The 17,785-nt window shown below is 37.6% G+C and overlaps 1 protein-coding gene across 1 annotated transcript; it reads left to right on the top strand.

The window, feature by feature from the left end:
* Positions 1–4,122: 4,122 nt before the first annotated feature.
* LOC135688256 (protein dispatched homolog 3) lies at positions 4,123–17,565 on the top strand. Its single transcript, XM_065205032.2, has 8 exons — positions 4,123–5,389; positions 6,761–7,069; positions 7,419–7,708; positions 9,132–10,339; positions 10,697–10,996; positions 12,614–12,887; positions 13,315–13,487; positions 14,706–17,565. The coding sequence occupies exons 1-8, from the start codon at positions 4,464–4,466 to the stop codon at positions 15,066–15,068; spliced, it is 3,843 nt and encodes a 1,280-aa protein (XP_065061104.2). The 5' UTR covers positions 4,123–4,463; the 3' UTR covers positions 15,069–17,565.
* The last annotated feature ends 220 nt before the right edge of the window (positions 17,566–17,785 follow it).

Genomic DNA, 17,785 nt, shown 5'->3' with positions numbered 1-17,785 from the left:
TTAATCTCATCTTTAGGGCGTGGTAATCAAAATTTTCTGCTCTTTCCGTTCGCAAATGGGCCTTTGGTTTTGCCCCAGGACCTCCGAAACTTTCCGCGCGGCCCAGAACATACATGATGCACTATTGCTTTTGTAGTTTGTTTTGAGGCGAGGATTTAGCTAATAATACTGTTTTAATTGGTCTCCCACCCATATACAATATGAAAGAGTCTACCGGAGGTTTCATCTGTAGATCGTTCTTGTATTAGTCTCAGCTTGTGGTGCCATGAGGTTACAATCACTTGCCTTTCCTTCCAAAGCTTTTAAATTTTGTAACGCTTTACACTTTTTTTATTTAAGAACCATAAGATTTAGGTTCAGGCTCGCTGTTCTTAATTTTTTGAAAATCTGAGGCTTAATTGTTTTTAAATTAGTCATGAAAATTAATAGGATGTAAGCAGTGCGATCGCTAGCTTTTTCACTCTAGGCAGGTGTTCAGGCCTCGTTTCCCAACAAAGTTTTTTAATATTTACCGAAAAAGCACCCACAAATAGCTAAAAATCCTCCTAGGCAGGGCATTCCTCTCAACCATCGACCGCATTGCCTAACCTTTGTTTTCTCGGCTGATTTTGGAACTCTATGGTATAACGAATAATTTAAGCCCTTACAACATTTTCAAAAATTCATCTAAGTCACGTTACCGATGACGTCAAAAATGTTCTGTTTCCTAGACTGAAAATCATTGTAACTTCTTAAGTATACGTCTGACTTCAATATAACCACTAGATTCGGGCTCGCCTGAAAGAAAGCTTTCCAATGATATATACAAATCACTTTTTTAACGATGTTAGTAATTTTCAATGATGACGTCATCATTTTCAAAATGGCCGTCGACTAGCGAGCTGACTCTAATTTTGCTAGGCACAATTTGGCATTATCGCAATTTGACATCATGCATGATTTTGCTTGACACTTTCTTATAACGGAGAAGAAGCTGTTCTTTCGCCATCCACAGTTTTTCGTTATTATTATTTTAATTTTACTGATTAAACCTAAAATAATTGTTTCCGAAGACCGGATCTGAAGCCGTCGGTACAAAATCGAGCTTTGCACATAGGCCAAAGGCTTATATTATTGGCATTGCCAGGAGGCAGGAGGAAACAATTATTATATGGTTTATTACTTTAAAGCCTTTGTTTAATATCCCTGACAGGGCTAAATAACTTGCCAAAGATATTTAATAAGATGCCTGTTGATTCTTTCTTAGGTTTGTTCTTGACATATTTCATGTTTTTGTTCATGCGGATGAAATGAGGGAGGCAAAGATAAACAAAATTATGTGAACGAATGTTGACTTGTATAGTCAGGTCAAGGTGCTGATGGGTTGCTTGTATAGTCAGGTCAGATTGATGCAAAAAACTGTTGACTCTTGAAAATCGTCAAAAAACTGAAAAGTGTCTGCTTTGTTGAGCATGGTAGCAGCTGTGCAGAAAAGCAACACTAAGCTACTTTTGCAAGCAGTGCGAAATATGATTCTGCTTACATTTACATTGAATCACATCAACTATGCCCGCTACTGTACATACCAACATCTGCTTCTCCATTGCACTTCAATCATTGCAGGGTGAACAAACTACAACATTCCAAGATTGGAACAAACAAGGATTTGGCGGGAATTTCAAAACAAATTCTCTGCAATTCATTGCGATTTACATACAGAGCAAAAGGGATACTATTTAACCAAGAAGCTAAAGGGCCTGCAGGTCCATACAGGGACTTCAGCAAATTTTAATGCGGTTAACACTTGGATTGCTACGTCTCACTCTCATAGCAAGTTTAGAGACGCTCTGAAGCAATACTTTTTCGCAAAGTCATCATTAATTAACAAGTACAGCATTCCAGGTGGGACAAAGATCCTTCAGAAACATAATGATAGCCTTGTGGAACTCTTCGAAGCTATGACACAAATCGGTTTTCTGTTGCTCCTGCAAAGTCGACTCCAACTGGTGAAGAATTAGATCAATAAAGTTCTACTGACCTCCTTGCAGCGTCGATCATAGGAGAAGAGAATATGCATCGCTTCACAAATGATTGCCTAATTAATGGTAATTAATATCTAATGCTTCACGCCGATCAAGAAAACAAAGCTGAAGACAGATCTGGAAAAGCTGCAGCAATTACCGTGGTCAAGGAACACAAAACAGGCCTTTAACTATTCATTTTGGAAGGAAGGAGGAGGCAGGAAGTCTGCAAGAGGTGTTTACTCATCCCATTACAACCATTCCTCTTTCAATTGCTATCGCTACAGCTGGTTTAACTTTGTGTCAGTCAAACAAAGTAACTTTGCAACGACTCTTGCTCGAAGATTGGCAATGGATCAAAGACATGCCTCCGAAGTCTGCCGCTTGGATAGTAGACGGAGTGGTAGCAGTTCGCTCCATCAAACCAATGCCAACGTACCGAGTGCGGATGCACAGCCTTATCAAATTTGTTGCTCCTGAAGCTGGGTATAAGTTGGTGAACCTGGGCAAGAGGTCATTTAGAAGTGTATTACCAAAACATGTTGCAAGGATATAAATGCCACGAGCTCCTGTATCGAAATTAGAAGCAAGAATGATTTTTGAAGGAAGACACATTGGGCTTTTGCTTTTCTCGATGTTAAACGCAAATGGTTCCCATTTCGGAAGAGATCTTTGCCTCAATCTACAGGCTTTAAATGCTTTATCTGGGTGTAATTCTAAATCCTATTTCCGCAACGTAGGAAAGGTAAGGTTGCTGAAGACAGTCATCAAGAGCCCGCGATACCTTGAACTGCTTGACAGCCTTGGAGAAGAAAAAGTGGTTAGTGACAGCGATATAGAAGATTTTCATAAGTTTGTTCAAATGGTAATGTATTCTGGTAAGGTCAAGAGAAGCTATGTGGAAACAAGACTAAAAATGTACAACAAAATGAAACTAACATTAAACTACTTCCTGATTCACATTCCTAGAAGATAGCCATTCTGAGAGCGCGCAGGGAAACCTACTGCCGGTTGCGTTGCATAGAGCCATCCGTCAATACTTTCTTTCGAAAGATGTGGCTGGAAATGTTCTTCTGAAGAGTCTTCCTTGAAATCTTTTTGCTTCACGTGTCCCCTGCTGCCTCCTTCTTTGAAGTCAAGACGGAAAAACAAGAACAGACTTTCAGAAAGCGTTGGGGCAGATGTCGAAAGTGGCAGTGAAAATCTCCCTGCTACAAAGAAATGCAAAAGATGTACAGGGGTACCGAAATAGGCCCGTAGTGTCGACGAAATCAGTGCTAGTAACGAATACAAGGAAACAACAGACCAGGCAGACTCTGACCTAAGTAGCACTGAACTTTCTGATGAACTGGAGAGCGAATGGGAAGTTTATGGCATCAGTTCTTCAGGTTCTGGCGGTAAATGGATTTGAGGCGAATATATATGTACCTTGAAACGTTAAATTAAGTGATTCAGAATAACTACCTGACAAAACATTGCCACAAAACGATCCAGAAATGCGTTTGATTAGATCAGAGCTTTTGTCTTAAAATGTACTGTTAGACGGCCATTTAGAAAGTGATGACGTCATCATTGAAAACTGCTGACATCGTTAAAATAGTGATGTATATATATCATTGGAAAGCTTTCCTTTAAGCGAGCCCGAATCTAGCGTTTATATCGAAGTCAGACAGACGTATACTCAAGAAGTTACAATGATTTTGGGTAAAGGAAACATCATCGGTAACGTGACTTTGATGAATTTTTGAAAATGTTGTAAGGGCTTAAATTATTCGTTATACCATATAATTCTATAATCAGCCGAGAAAACAAAGGTTAGTCAATGCGGTCGATGGTTGAGAGGAATGCCCTGCCTATCCTTTTTAGATAGAATGTTCAAAATTGCATTTTACAGTAGTTCAGCCTTAGCTTGTTCTTTACTTGTTCTTAACTTTTGACCATTTTTTAGGTTCATGTTCTTACAAAATTGCTCATGTAAAAAAGAGTAAATTCTTTGCTTCTGGTACTCGTATAACCTGTTTTCTTTCAAAATTAAAATCAACAAACCTGTCCAACAACAACCTCAACTAAAAATGCCCTGCGTGGGCGCAAACTCTCCCTGAAAGCTGAAACCACAACACTGCAAGACTGACGGCGAAGAGTTTAGAGGAAGGCGAAGGCCAGGCAGAGCGAACAACTGATTTTTCTAGCACTGTTTCGACTTGACGTTGTTTGATCAGCAGAATACCACTTTTATAATTATGACATTGCCGTTTTTTCTGATTTCAGGATCTGTTTTATATGCATCTTCGCCGCTGTTTTTTGAAGGTTAACCGAACTTTGATTGGCAATGATTGGACATTTTTCCATGAGATGAGGGATTTGTGTCAAAACATCTGTTCCATAAAACTTTTAGTTCTGCAAAAGGAGACAACACGGACTATTTGAGCACCTACCTTTGTTTAAGGTAACTGATATTTTTCGATGGATGAAAGTGGGACAATTGACACAGAGGATGACATCCATTTCCTTGGAAGCCCCAGGATATCTCTTGTCTCTCCGAGAACGCATAGTTTCAAAGGTTACTCTAATAGATTAGCTTATTTGAAAATAATATTTCAAAAATTATGGAATCTCTATATTGCAGCAAACACAAAACCCCTGACAGCACTGTTGCTGCTGCTGGCTGTTATAGGTGTAAACATTGCCTTGTTTTTCGTCGCTGTGTTGACACATCCAGTACAAGTGGATTATTCTTTGAGAGCTTTTGAGGTGACTGGACATCCAGCGTCGAAGAGATTGGACAGCCTGATTGCTGCACGAGAAGATCTGACTAGAGCAGCGAAGGAAGACAGGGCCAAACATAGCAGAAGAATCAAGAGATCGGAAAGCAATCCTGAGGTTGTTATTCATAGTCAGTACAAACAGAAATGGAGGCTGGATCTAGTATATCTGGCAAAAGATGACAACATTTTTACGGATGAAAAATTGAAATATATACATACAATAGAGAAGAAGCTTATGCAACACTCAAAGTTTCAAGACTTTTGCTGGAAAGGCAAAGATGTTTTCAAGGACAAAGCACTTTTGCAAAATTTAAAAGGATGCATGCCTCCGAATTCCTTGATTGATTACTTTTTTCGTACAGATTTTTTTGATGGGCAAGGGAAAAGTCTATCTAATGTACAAGAAACACTTGATTATTTACTTACTAAGCTCACCACTTTCTGGTATGTTGACGAAGGATTTGGTGCAGATAATCGTAAAAGCAAATTTCTCAGGTCCCAGATAAATTTTGGAATCCCTCTCAAGGGATACGAGGACAATGATCACAGCTTGGAAGAGCAACATGAAATTTTCAGGAAGTTCCTTGTCAAGTTTGTAGAGCAACTGGAATCATCCTCATCAGAGTACGTATAATTTGACGATTGATATCAACATGCCTTTAGAATTGTCTATCGACGAGTGCCAATGAAAAATATGCACATCAGATTCTTTATGCTGTCAATTTGTTTCTTTGTTCTAGTGCACTTTAAAGCTGTGCAGCAAAGATAAATAACTTTTTTTGAAAGCTACAACATTCTGTTTCATTTGGTCGAAATCAGTTTCTTGGAACTTCTAGAAATTCAAGTTTAAGAATTTTTGTTACCCCTTTCCCCATTTTGTTTCAAAGCTTTTAAACCTTTTTGAACATCTATGAAACTGGTGTCAGTTTCATAAAACTGTTTTGCTCCTGCTTTTTTATAGCTCTGTTTCATAGGGTTGTCATGTGTAACGTATTCAGCAAAAGCAGGTAATGTACTTCATAATGTATGAGCTATAAGCTGTTATACCATTTAACTGATAATCCAATCTTCAAAAACTTATGCTATGAATTCAATTCTACCAGCAAATTTAAGTTGGTATGGCTGCTCTCCATGATCAAGATCCATTCCATGAATGCAGTCAACAGATACAAAAGGGGCTTAAATGCCATCATATGTGCAATTCTGCCTCATGTAACAGGTACCTTTACCAGCTTAAAGGAAGTTAAAATATTGATCCGCTAAGTTAAGAATTTAAGTAAACATTTCAATGCTATAGGTTTTTTAGGATGTGCAAATTTTATTAGAGCAGGTATTGGTGGCTTATAACTGGTGTTTTTCCAGGTTTTTTTACAACAGACAATGGATGTGTAAATATTTTGAACACCCTCTTCGGTTTCTTTTTATGACTTTTATACTGTGTGAAAAATATTTCTTGTCATTTTGATGCTAAAACTAGCCTTTAACAACAATAAATAGGCAGATGATGGGATTTATTTGAGGCATTTTGAATTTGTTCAAAGAGTATTCATTTTTAGATGTAATGTGTTTTCCTTAAGTTTTAAAATAATTGCTTTTATGGATCAATCAAAGAATTGCAGGGATTTGCAGTACTACCACTCTCCCCATTTTTGGACCATTCTTATTGTTCATATTCACTAGGCAAAATATGTGAAGCTAAGGTGGAGTATTGAGTTCATCAGTAACAGGGGTAAACTTTGATTATCCATGTGTTTCAGTTGCCTATACTTTTTCAAAATTTGGATCAAGGAAATTTTCAGAGTGTAGCAGAGAATACAAACTTGCAGTGGAAGAGAGGGTACTTAAATTTAAATCTTACAAACCAAGACAGGAGGAGGAGGTAGCCAGAGACAAAGCTTCCTTTTTCAACAATGTTTGTGGAATTTCTTTTTATTTCACTGCTTTTCTTTTTAAGAGTTTTTATCAAATATCTAGAAATTTTCCCTTCTTTTGTAGCGAGGTTACAGTTCTATATGGCAGCTCAGAGATATATGATTATGAAATCAAGCATACATTTTACCATGATGTTATGTTGGCTGTAATCAGTTTTGGACTCATAATTCTTCTGCTGTTTATCCTGACATCATTTTCCCTTTGGCTGACCATATTTGGTGTATTAACCATCGTGTTCAGTTTTCCATTATCATATTTTGTTTACCGTGTCCTGCTTGGAATAAATACTGTTGGAATTTTGACGGGAACCACTGCTTTTGTTATTATTGGAATTGGCGTGGATGATGTGTTTGTTTTCATAAATGTTTTCAGGTAAGTTTGAAAATGCTCCGCACCCTCTTGTTCTCCTTGACATTTCATTTTACCAAGTAAATGTAATCAGCAGCTAGAGGGTCTCTACATAAATGGTTTCATTAACCATGCAAAATGCAAAGCTTTTTTTCTTTCACGACAATGTGTTTTGCCTCTGGAATGTGCTTGCAACAGCCCATGATAATTAAAAAATTTGTCATTGATCATATACCAAGAGAATATCTAGGCTTGAAACATATGCTAGCACCTAGATCTAGTCAGGTAGTTTATTGTAGCGATGTGATTCAAAATACAGACTAGTGTAATTTGGATGTAATTTGCAGCCACTGTGAATGCATTTATGTTATAGGCAAGCTACCCATTTGAAGGACATCAGGGAACGAATGAAGCACTTGATTGCTACAGCAGGCAAAGCTACTTTCTTCACTTCATTTACGACTGCTGCAGCATTCGGTGCCAATGCCTTGACAAAGGTTCCAGCTGTTCATGACTTCGGCTTGTTTACTTGCATCCTTGTTATGTCTTGTTGGCTCATGGTTGTGCTGTTGATGCCGCCAGCTCTCTTTCTCTGGCAAAAGTGGTTAATCAAATGTGAAATGTGTTTGTGCCTGAATAAATATTTCCACAGATTTTCGAAAGGTTTGTGATTCTGCTTTCACAGCTTTTAGCGTTAATTTTTATTAGTTAATTATTTATTTACATATTCAAAACCTTTGATGTTGGTGTATCTGCAGTAACATAGTAAACTGGAAGTTGAAAGAGTGCAAAGAAGAGCGCATAAGTAAATGGCGTAAGATGAAAGTGAAGAAGACTGTAGGAGGCTGTAAGCAGAAGATGTTAGAAGATTGTGCAGGTAGATGAAAAAGGAAAGGATGAAAGGATGTTGAATTAGGGCATAAGGAAAGGGCGTAAGAGGAAAGTGAAGATGATGGCATTAAAAGAGGGCGTAAGAAGTGGGTGAAGAGAGGGTGGAGAGGAGAGTGAAGATGAGGGCGAAGAAAGGGTGTAGGTTGAAGGGAAATGGGGGTTTAATAAGATATGGGAATATAAAAAAGTCATAAGAAGAAGGCGAATAGGAGGGCATTAGAGAGCGTAAAAAAGGCGAAGATGAAGGTAAAGAAGGGAGCAAAGATGAGGGTAAGGAGAAGAGCGAAAAGGAGAGCGAACAAAAGGTAAAGGTGCTTTAGGAAATGTGCATAAGAAAAGGGCTTAAGAAGATGGTGAAGAGAAATGTGATAAGGAGAGCGAATAAGAAGATGAGAAATGAGAAAATGTTGAATGAGGGCATAAGGAAAGGGCGTTTGAGGTAATTGAAGATGACGGCATAAAAAGAGGACGCAAGAAGGTGTAGGTTAGAATAAAATGAGGGATGAAAGGATATTAGATGAGGGCGTGAGAAAAGAGCATAAAAAGAAGGTGTAGTTGAGGGTACAAGAAGAGGGCGTAAGAAGAAAGTGAAGATGAGTGCGACGAAGAGAGTGAAGAAAAGGGTATAGGTAGAGAGCAAAAAAATAGATGTGACACGAGGGCGTAAGAAGTGGGGTGTAAGAAGATGGCAAACTAAGAGCGAGTAAGAATAGGGTGCAAACGAAAGGTGAATATGAGAGTGAATATGAGCGTACCCTCTTTATATTTATGGCTATGCCAAGTACCTATTTATTTCTTTATGCTTTTGAGAAACTCAATGACCAGGTGGTTCAGTTGGTAGAGCAACAACATCGGTATGACAGATTGCTGGTACGAGTTCCGCCCTGGTCGTGTAACTCAATCCTATTTTCTCCCAGTATATACATCTTTTTAAGGTAAAAATGAAGTGTGAACTACATAAGAGCAGTGTACTTCAACATTTTATTGAATCCTGCCGATTCGAATGTTGCGATATATTTATTCTTAGTTTAGATGATTCATGGTTGTGTTATATCAGCAAGCCTAAATGCTGTATGATCCCAATTGATTACAGGCTGAATATTCGGTTTTCAGACTTTAGTTAATGGAAAACAATGAAAAGATTTGTGTTGTAATCATAATCCGAACCAAAGTTTTTGATTTTCTATCTTTATAGATAATGACGCAGCCAACCTTATCAACAATGACGAACTGGAATTGAACTCTGCTGCGCGCGAAATGCAAGAGATTCGCAGTAGATTCAATTCTGTTTCTAATGAAGAAACCCTGGATCCTAATTACGCATCTTCTTCGAATGATACTGCTGTCAAATGCTGCACGATAACTGATCTTTTAACAAGGTTTATGATCAAGTTTGTTGCAAAGCCAGTTATTCGCTTTCGCCACACCGTCCTTGTTTTATTTTTGGTAGTAACCTCGCTATCTGTTGTTGCTATCACTCATCTTAAAACGGCTTCGGGAAGACCAGAGCTTTTCCCAGCTGATACAAATCTGCAAAAGCTGTTAAATCTTCAGTTTAATTTCAGCTCCAGCTATGTTGACTGTACCTCATGCGCAGGTGGAGTGAAGCGTGTGCATGATTCTCCAAATATAGCACAACCTGATATGTTACAGTCGAGATTCAGAAGAAACGCTGATTCTGGAGGTGTTTTTATAAATGGATCGTTATGGAAAAACGATTCAAATGGCTTTATAAATGATCAATTTTACACAAATAATTCAAGGCTAATGACCACAGTTAAAGCTATGACCTTTAAGACAACTAACACACTCTCTCGTGTGAATGAAGAACTGCCCACACCTGTGAATCTTCGCGACGTCAAAACAACCGAAACTGCTGGTCGTTGGGGGCCAAATCATACTCTTACCGGGACAACTGAAAAGGTGAATATATCCGGGAAACCAACTAGAATGGTCGCCACAGTGCGTGAAGAATATGCAACCACATCTGCTAAACCAAAGGAAAGCCAAGTAACCACTAGTGAGAATTGGAGCAAGAAGCAGCATTCCGATAGCTCAATACAAAGCAAGGGAATGACTACGGCAAAACCTGCCATTTATAGCAAGACACCGACTCAAAAGCTCCAAACCGTTAGCAAGCATGTAACAAAAGAACATCCCCTAAAAAGAACATTTAGTTCTGAAGCAAGGAAAAATATTACAACAGTGGGGAGAAAGGAGATGACTACAGTTGAGCACCGAACGACGACACCTGTTGTAACGACGCCACCACTGTGTCCTAAACCTTGCACACCCGTTAAAAGGCCCATTGTGGATAAAACAGCTATCGTTTTTCTCGTATTTGGGATTAAAGGAGTTGACCAGGGCTCTGTTACTGGAAAGCATTTCTTTGGAACAAACAGGGTACATTGCATAACATTTACTCTACAAAACCTCCTTTTGATTTTAGCTTATTTAATGCTGTTTTAACTTATTTACTTCACTTTGGCCATAGAAAAAATTGCAAGATTAATATTAATGGATACTATTTTATTTTTTAACTGGTAGTATTATCCATTTAAGGATATTCAATTTTTTCCATCGTAAGGTGCAAATTTATGTCGCATTTTCAATTTAAATGTGAAAAATATAACGAGATAAGCATTTCTGGCAAGCTCATTTTAAGAAGAGTTTTCCCATACCGCTAGAAAATATTCTGATTGTTATACCATAATTTCATTTTTACTTTTCTCTTTACTTTACATAAGTTACTTTTTTCAGGGTACCCCAATTTACGACGAAAAATTTACCATGGTTGGGGACCAGCTGCAGGTTGTTGCTACCGGGGCACTCGTCAAAGCATTCTGTCGAATATGCCTTGCCTTTCAAAATAACACAGCTTTGGTTAGTCCTGGTGGTGCAGATTGCTTTCCTCGCCAGATCTATCGCCAGTTGAAGCTTTTTAAGTACGAAGAATGTCAGGAATTGGAAGAACCCCGTTATGCAAACGGCCGGCCTAGTTTAAGCATGGTTGGCGTAATTCACAATAAAATCAAATGGATGGCAATGGCTTTTGAGTCGGTTAGTATCAAGATATCCTTAGATTAATACAGCTCAAACTCAAGAGAGCTTTAGGTAAAGACAGCTCAAGCTTGAGACAGCTTGAGCTCAAAAATGCACAATTTTAAGACAGCTTAAGCACAAAGCAGTTTAACCTCGAGACAGCTTAAGCGCAAAACAGCTTAAGCTCAGGGTAGCTTAACCTTAAGACAGCTTTATCGCTGAACAGCTTAAACTCTAAAAAGCTTTAGCTCAAGAGAGCTTAACCTGGAGACATCGTTAGCTCAAGAGAGCTTAACCATGAGACAGCTTTATCGCTGAACAGCTTAAACTCCAAAAATCTTTAGCTCAAGAGAGCTTAACCTGGAGACATCGTTATCTCAAGAGAGCTTGACCATGAGACAGCTTTATCGCTGAACAGCTTAAACTCCAAAAATCTTTAGCTCAAGAGAGCTTAACCTGGAGACATCGTTAGCTCAAGAGAGCTTAACCATGAGACAGCTTTATCGCTGAACAGCTTAAACTCCAAAAATCTTTAGCTCAAGAGAGCTTAACCTGGAGACATCGTTAGCTCAAGAGAGCTTAACAATGAGACAGCTTTATCGCTGAACAGCTTAAACTCCAAAAATCTTTAGCTCAAGAGAGCTTAATCTGGAGACATCGTTAGCTCAAGAGAGCTTAACCATGAGACAGCTTTATCGCTGAACAGCTTAAACTCCAAAAATCTTTAGCTCAAGAGAGCTTAACCTTGAGACATCGTTAGCTCAAGAGAGCTTAACCATGAGACAGCTTTATCGCTGAACAGCTTAAACTCCAAAAAGCTTTAGGTAAAGACAGATTAACTAACCTTGAGGCAGCTTTGGCTCAAGACAGCTTGGCCTTGAACAGCTTAAGCTCAAGAGATTTTAGTCTGAAAAAATTTTTCTTGTCGCTGAAAATTTGGTTACAGCCTTATTGTTCGTTTCTACAAGATACTGCAAGGCACCTTGTTTCTCAATTGACATATAAACAAAAATTTACCAGCCACATCCCCCATTTATTATGACCTCCAACTCCCCTCCCCCTTCCCCTTACCCCGCTCATTATTTATCAGAAAAGTTTTGACCCTCCGTTTATTGATCTTGAAGAGTACTTTCCCATGTCGAGCATCAATTTTTCTCAGGATGCACTTTTTAGGTGTAGATGTTGTAGCTTTAGTTTGTCAAAGGGCTGAATATGCGAACATTATGTCTCAGAAAGCCTGTGCTGAAACATTCTTACTTGATTTTGGTGCTATTGCTAAATTTTCACGAACAAAATGTAATTCAAAATGGTCAATATCAGAAGGGCGATGCAATGTGACAACGTTATGAAAAACTCGACATAAAGTGCACGAAGTTAGCTTATCTATTGAAATTCTGACATCAACTTAGCGTTTAGTTTTGAACATCGTGCCTTGCAATAAGTGACATTCCTGCAGTGTTTGCCATGCAATAATTGCAACCAGGGTGTAAAATTTCATTTTCAAACTCAAATTAGTACAGAGTCAAGAAATGTATATGACTTAAAGAGAATTGTACAGTTGACTCCATTCTTAGTCATTACCCATATAGGCAATCGAATTCTTCTTGTAAAGCCTAAATATTATTTTTTTTCAAGACCACATACAAAGGAAAGTCAGCATTCAGCGTATTTGAAGATTTCCACAAGTGGGAGAATTTTACACGGAAAGTCCTAGACGACCCAGAAATACCTGAAATGCTGAAAGATGGGTTTCAGACCAGTGAAACATGGGTGGATATGTTCTCTGAGATGATCGCAGTTAATGGCGCCATTTACGGAATTACGCTTTCTTTGATTATGTGCCTAGCCGCTGTTGTTATCTTTACTGGCAATTTCAAGTTATCTGCTATAGTCTTTATAACGATTGCAGGTTGGTACATATAACGCATATATGCTACTTAAGCAGGCATGTAAATTTTGTTATCTTTTGTGGAGAAACTGTAAGTAATGATGTAATTAGTCCAGACTTCTAAAATAAACGAAAACCGTTTACACGGAAGTGAGTCTGCATTGAATGTTAACTTTCTTACGGCCTAACTCGAAAATTGCTAGATACGCTCGCTTTATCTGTAAAATAAAAAAAGGTATTCCCCCTACTAAATGTTGGGAAGGTTTACCTGTCAGTGTTAAAAAGAGAGGCAGCTATTTCCATTATTTTAAACAACCATTTTGATGAATTCTGTGCCTAGAGGATTTACTCAAGCATTGACAGTGGTCTCATCACAGCATTTTTCTCGGTTATTGCTAGTTCTGGATAACTCATTCAGTAGTGTTTTTCACGTTTTTTTCTTGTTTAGGAGCTTTGTGCCTTGTTATAGCAACATTCTGGGCGGTTGGATGGACGCTGGGTGCAATCGAAGCCATTTCGTTGTCCATTCTTGTTGGCACTTCAGTTGACTACACAGTTCATTTGACTGAAGGCTACATCATGGCCACTAAGATTGCAGATTTCGATGGTTTGACAAATAGGGTACGTTATATTTTGAATCTTTTACTGGTATGGAAATGTTAGAAAACATTAAGACTCTGCGGAGGATACGTTGTAAATAATGAGCCTTGTTTTGTTTATTTCCGTGATGTATATAAAGGGATTTAATCGAGGCCGGGGGAGGATTGTTGGATTATTGCTTGAATGTAGATTGTTGGGTTTACGGATTACACGTGTACGGATTTGAAATTGGATATGTTGCGAGAATCTATCATGGATACCGTTTAGTAATCGTTAATTTGGAATCTAGATTGTAGATTCACTGTTTCCTAATGTCACTGATTAAAAGAACCTTGGAATCATAACCAGTTTTTTCCTCTTGTTTATCTTGAACTGAATTAATCGTACGGAAACATTGCTCGGTTTAACTATTCCGACAGAATTTGTTATTTGAATTGATTATTTGGCAATGTTATCATCAGGAAATGCTAAGGCAGAATTTACCTTGCTTTATTATGGGTGTTTCAATTGAATGCTGTTTCAACAAGTTTCTCATTTAGCCTGTCATTTACTTCAATATATTTAGTTGGATTGAGTGAAGCAAAAACCTTGGGAACAGCCTTATGTGAATTAAAATTACTTACCTGCAACGGCAGTTGAGCAGTGTACGAAGTAATCATCGGCGGTAATAATCGTTATATCCAATACATTAACTATAGATTGCTTGCTAAGGTTAGCTTCTTTATGTGGATCGTCAAAAGATGTAGACTTATAATACGAAGTCCTTGGTGCTGCTTCAACAATCGGACTCTTTATTCTTAATATAACATTCTCCAACGCAAGAAAGAATTAAGCATAGTGGATGCACAGAAGCGATAGAAATTCACGTTTCTATCGCACTTTGATAATTGGCAATTGGAGCTTTAATGTAATAACAAACTGACAACTTTTTACAATGCTGTATAGTTTTGTTTTCTTTCGAGCAAGTCGGTTATTGATGGTGATGATACTCTGGTAGTCTCTGGTTAAATATTTAGGAATCTTGGATTAAAATTTTACTTGGAAAAGTGTCAGTGTTAATCTAGTGTAACTGTTGAGCCGATGTTAACTGAATAGTTTGCATGTCCAGGCTTAAAAGGCACTATATCTGCAGTTGGTTTAGCCTACAGTTGGCTTCGAAATACGCGATTGATAATTTTTTGGATATTTAGAATCCTTGAACGTAAAATTGCTTTATTGACGATACTGTTACTTTTTCAGGAGGTGCGAAGTGAACACTCGCGAATGGCTTTGAATCATATAGGAGTATCAATATTAAGTTCTGCAGTAACAACACTGATCGCAGCCATTCCACTCTGCTTGACAAAGATCCGCTTGTTTTCCAAATTTGGAGAGATCTTGGCTATCAACACCACCATGTCAATTGTTTATACATTGACAATTTGTGTAAGCTTACTTAGCATTATGGGACCTACACGATTCAGAGGCTCGATGAAATCCCACTTTGTTGCATTCCTAGCTGTTGGTCTTGTTGTTGGCCTCGTTGCCCTCACCCTATATCTTCTTAATGCCTACGCTGGAGTCAGTGTCCCTGGACCCACTGGTGGCCAGCTTTTCCAGTAGAGTTCATTGTAATTCCCTCTCCTTTATGATGTAATTTGCTTCAAATTTGATAGGTTTATCCGTTTATTCTCATTAATTTCCAAATGAGCTTGATCAAAAAGGAAAAAGACACAACTGTTCTGATTTTCCTATTATGGTTTTTGAACTTTCCTTCTAGATGTGTCTTTTCATCTTTATCCTTGCTATTCCCGCGATGATTTATGAATTCTCGATAAAGCTTCTATTCTTTTTGACAGATAATTATGTTGGAATCATCCCGATAAATCGGTGACTCTTTAAGCGTGTTTACTTGAATGCTCGTATGTGTGCTTGTTGTGTGCAAAATGTGTGCTATAGCATTGTTCCCAAACCTATTTACTTGCACGGTCTGTCGTCGAAGAGAGGGGCTAAAAGTAAACTGGTTTTATCAGCCCATATTTGTTTTGAAAATGTGTCTGCTCCTTCACATTACAACTCATTTAAGTTCAATTTTGGCCTGCTTCGTCAAAACCCCTCATCATTTGTAATAAAATGGAAACGTCAAAATCTTCACCATCTCTACATATTATCCATTTCCTTTCAAAAATTGCCAATTCAGCAATTCAAGTAACATGAAGTAGCCTGTATTTATTCTGTACTTATGATAATCCAAGCGTGGTAATTATTACCAAGTCAAATTGTATTAGCTGCCTTAGGTTATCGCTTAATGCATATTATATATAAAGAATTTTTAACCTTAATTATAAAAAAGAATTGTTGCTCATGGTAGTAAGATATGTAAACAATCTTAATTAATGCAAGAAAAAATCAAAATAGAAGAATCTTTTTTAATTTTAATCACAAATTAAACATTTATATTTAGCCTGTATTGATTTCTATTATTTCAAACGTTCGTAACCTTTTAAATGTGATAGTTGGTTAAGGAATTTTGGCGCCGCTGCATTAAGCGCCGAACATCGTTGAACATTCTGCTAGACATCGCCTGAACATCTTGAACATCCATTACGTCCAAAGGCTCTTAACTGAACACCACTGAGCGTCCCTGAACATTTGTGTCCAGTGCTGTTCAGTGAAAGTTGAACGATGTTTAGGGATATTCAGCAAAGTTCGAAAGACTTAAAAAATGTCCACTGGCTCGACAAAACATGTCATTATTCGTGGTTTTGTTCAACTTATTTTGAAAGCGTTTATACCACCCAGTTCATTCTGCCTATGCATCCTTCAAATCTTCTTGACGGCTGATTGATTGACGAAGTATCGAGGTATTGTCCACAGTGTTTTAAGTTTAAACAATTTTATCTCTTAGCCATTATCTTTCTAGCCTAATATTGCGTCAATTGTGATTTGTTAGTAGTTTGCATTTAATCATGCTTTTTCTAACTAAAAGCGAAAGTTATCGAAAACTATTGGTTTCCTAATTTTCTACTTAAATTGATTTACTCATTATCAAGATCATTTCTCGTGCTATTTGATTGTTCCTGTAATCTTATGTTTTTTCTTGCCAACTCTTTATCTAAGGTCACTAAAATAATATTTTTAAACCTTTTATTCTCGCGTTATTGGATACATATAATAATTATAGCATTACTGTGTGCTAAATTAAAGTATCAAAAAAATGCAACTTCATTGACATTTAAATTGTGTTAGATACACTCTTTCTTTATAAGACAAAGTAAATTGAAGTTCAGACTGGCTGTTCTCAATTTTGTCGAAAATCTGAAGCTGGATTGTTTTTAATTTGTTCTTAGACCATTATGGTGTAAGCAGTGCGATTGCTAGCTTTTTGGCTCTAGGGAGGTGTTCAAAGAGAGTAAGACATCCTTTATTTGCCGACAAGATTGAAAGCACCTCTAGATGGCAGAAAACTTCTGGTTTTAGGATAAAACATTTTTCAAAACTATTAAGATGAAACTTTCTCACAGGAAACTTCAATTACGAATTAACCACTCCAAAAAACCCACTAGTAGGCAAAGACATACCAACTAGTAGGCAATAGTACTTCCATCCCGCTGTTGAAGGATGTTTATTCACTAATGGCAGTAGGTTCTTGTCCCTCCATATAAAACAAGACTTGACCTCCTCCAGATGAATTCGCTTGAACAATAAGCATCAAGGACAAGAACATTGTTTGAAAGATAAAACACAACCTGAAATGAAACCCTGTTTTAGTATTGTTTCAAAAAGATCTAAAATACTATAGGTAGAGGTTATAAAATTTGTATTGCGCATTTCCCTTTGCCAAAACAAATGGCTCAACCATACATCTTACCAGTATCATCTAATATCTATCTGAAATAGTAAATCCATCTTCAAGTTTTTAGGTGCTGCAAAATAGGGTCATTACTGCCATACAAAATTAAACTAGGGGTAGATTTCTAGGATTAAGCTCTAATCGAGTATACAAGTGTTCTCAAATCCATCGCAAAGCCTCTGCACCAAGTGCTACATTTGGTGCAACTATCAAATTGCCAGGGCGCTAATATTTCATAGACTTCATATAGCCGCAGTTTCCCCTAAAATTTTCTAAAGAAAAATTCCGTAAAAATAGCCCAGAATTAATGATTTTATAATCCAAAACTCTCAAATGCGTAATGAAAATCTAATACAAGCTATTTTCAAGACAAGCTGGAGACAAGTAAATACAAATCATGTTTTAGATTTAGATGCTATTGGAAATTTTTGTCGGCCAAATTTTCAACTCGTATTATAAAGCAAGGAATGTCTCTCAACAATTGCAA

This window comes from Rhopilema esculentum, chromosome 19 (assembly GCF_057945365.1).
Source record: "Rhopilema esculentum isolate cy_ngs chromosome 19, ASM5794536v1, whole genome shotgun sequence".
NCBI classification, from domain to species: domain Eukaryota; kingdom Metazoa; phylum Cnidaria; class Scyphozoa; order Rhizostomeae; family Rhizostomatidae; genus Rhopilema; species Rhopilema esculentum.
The sequence above is the reverse complement of the archived record's forward strand: the minus strand, read 5'-3'. Positions and strand labels throughout refer to the sequence as shown.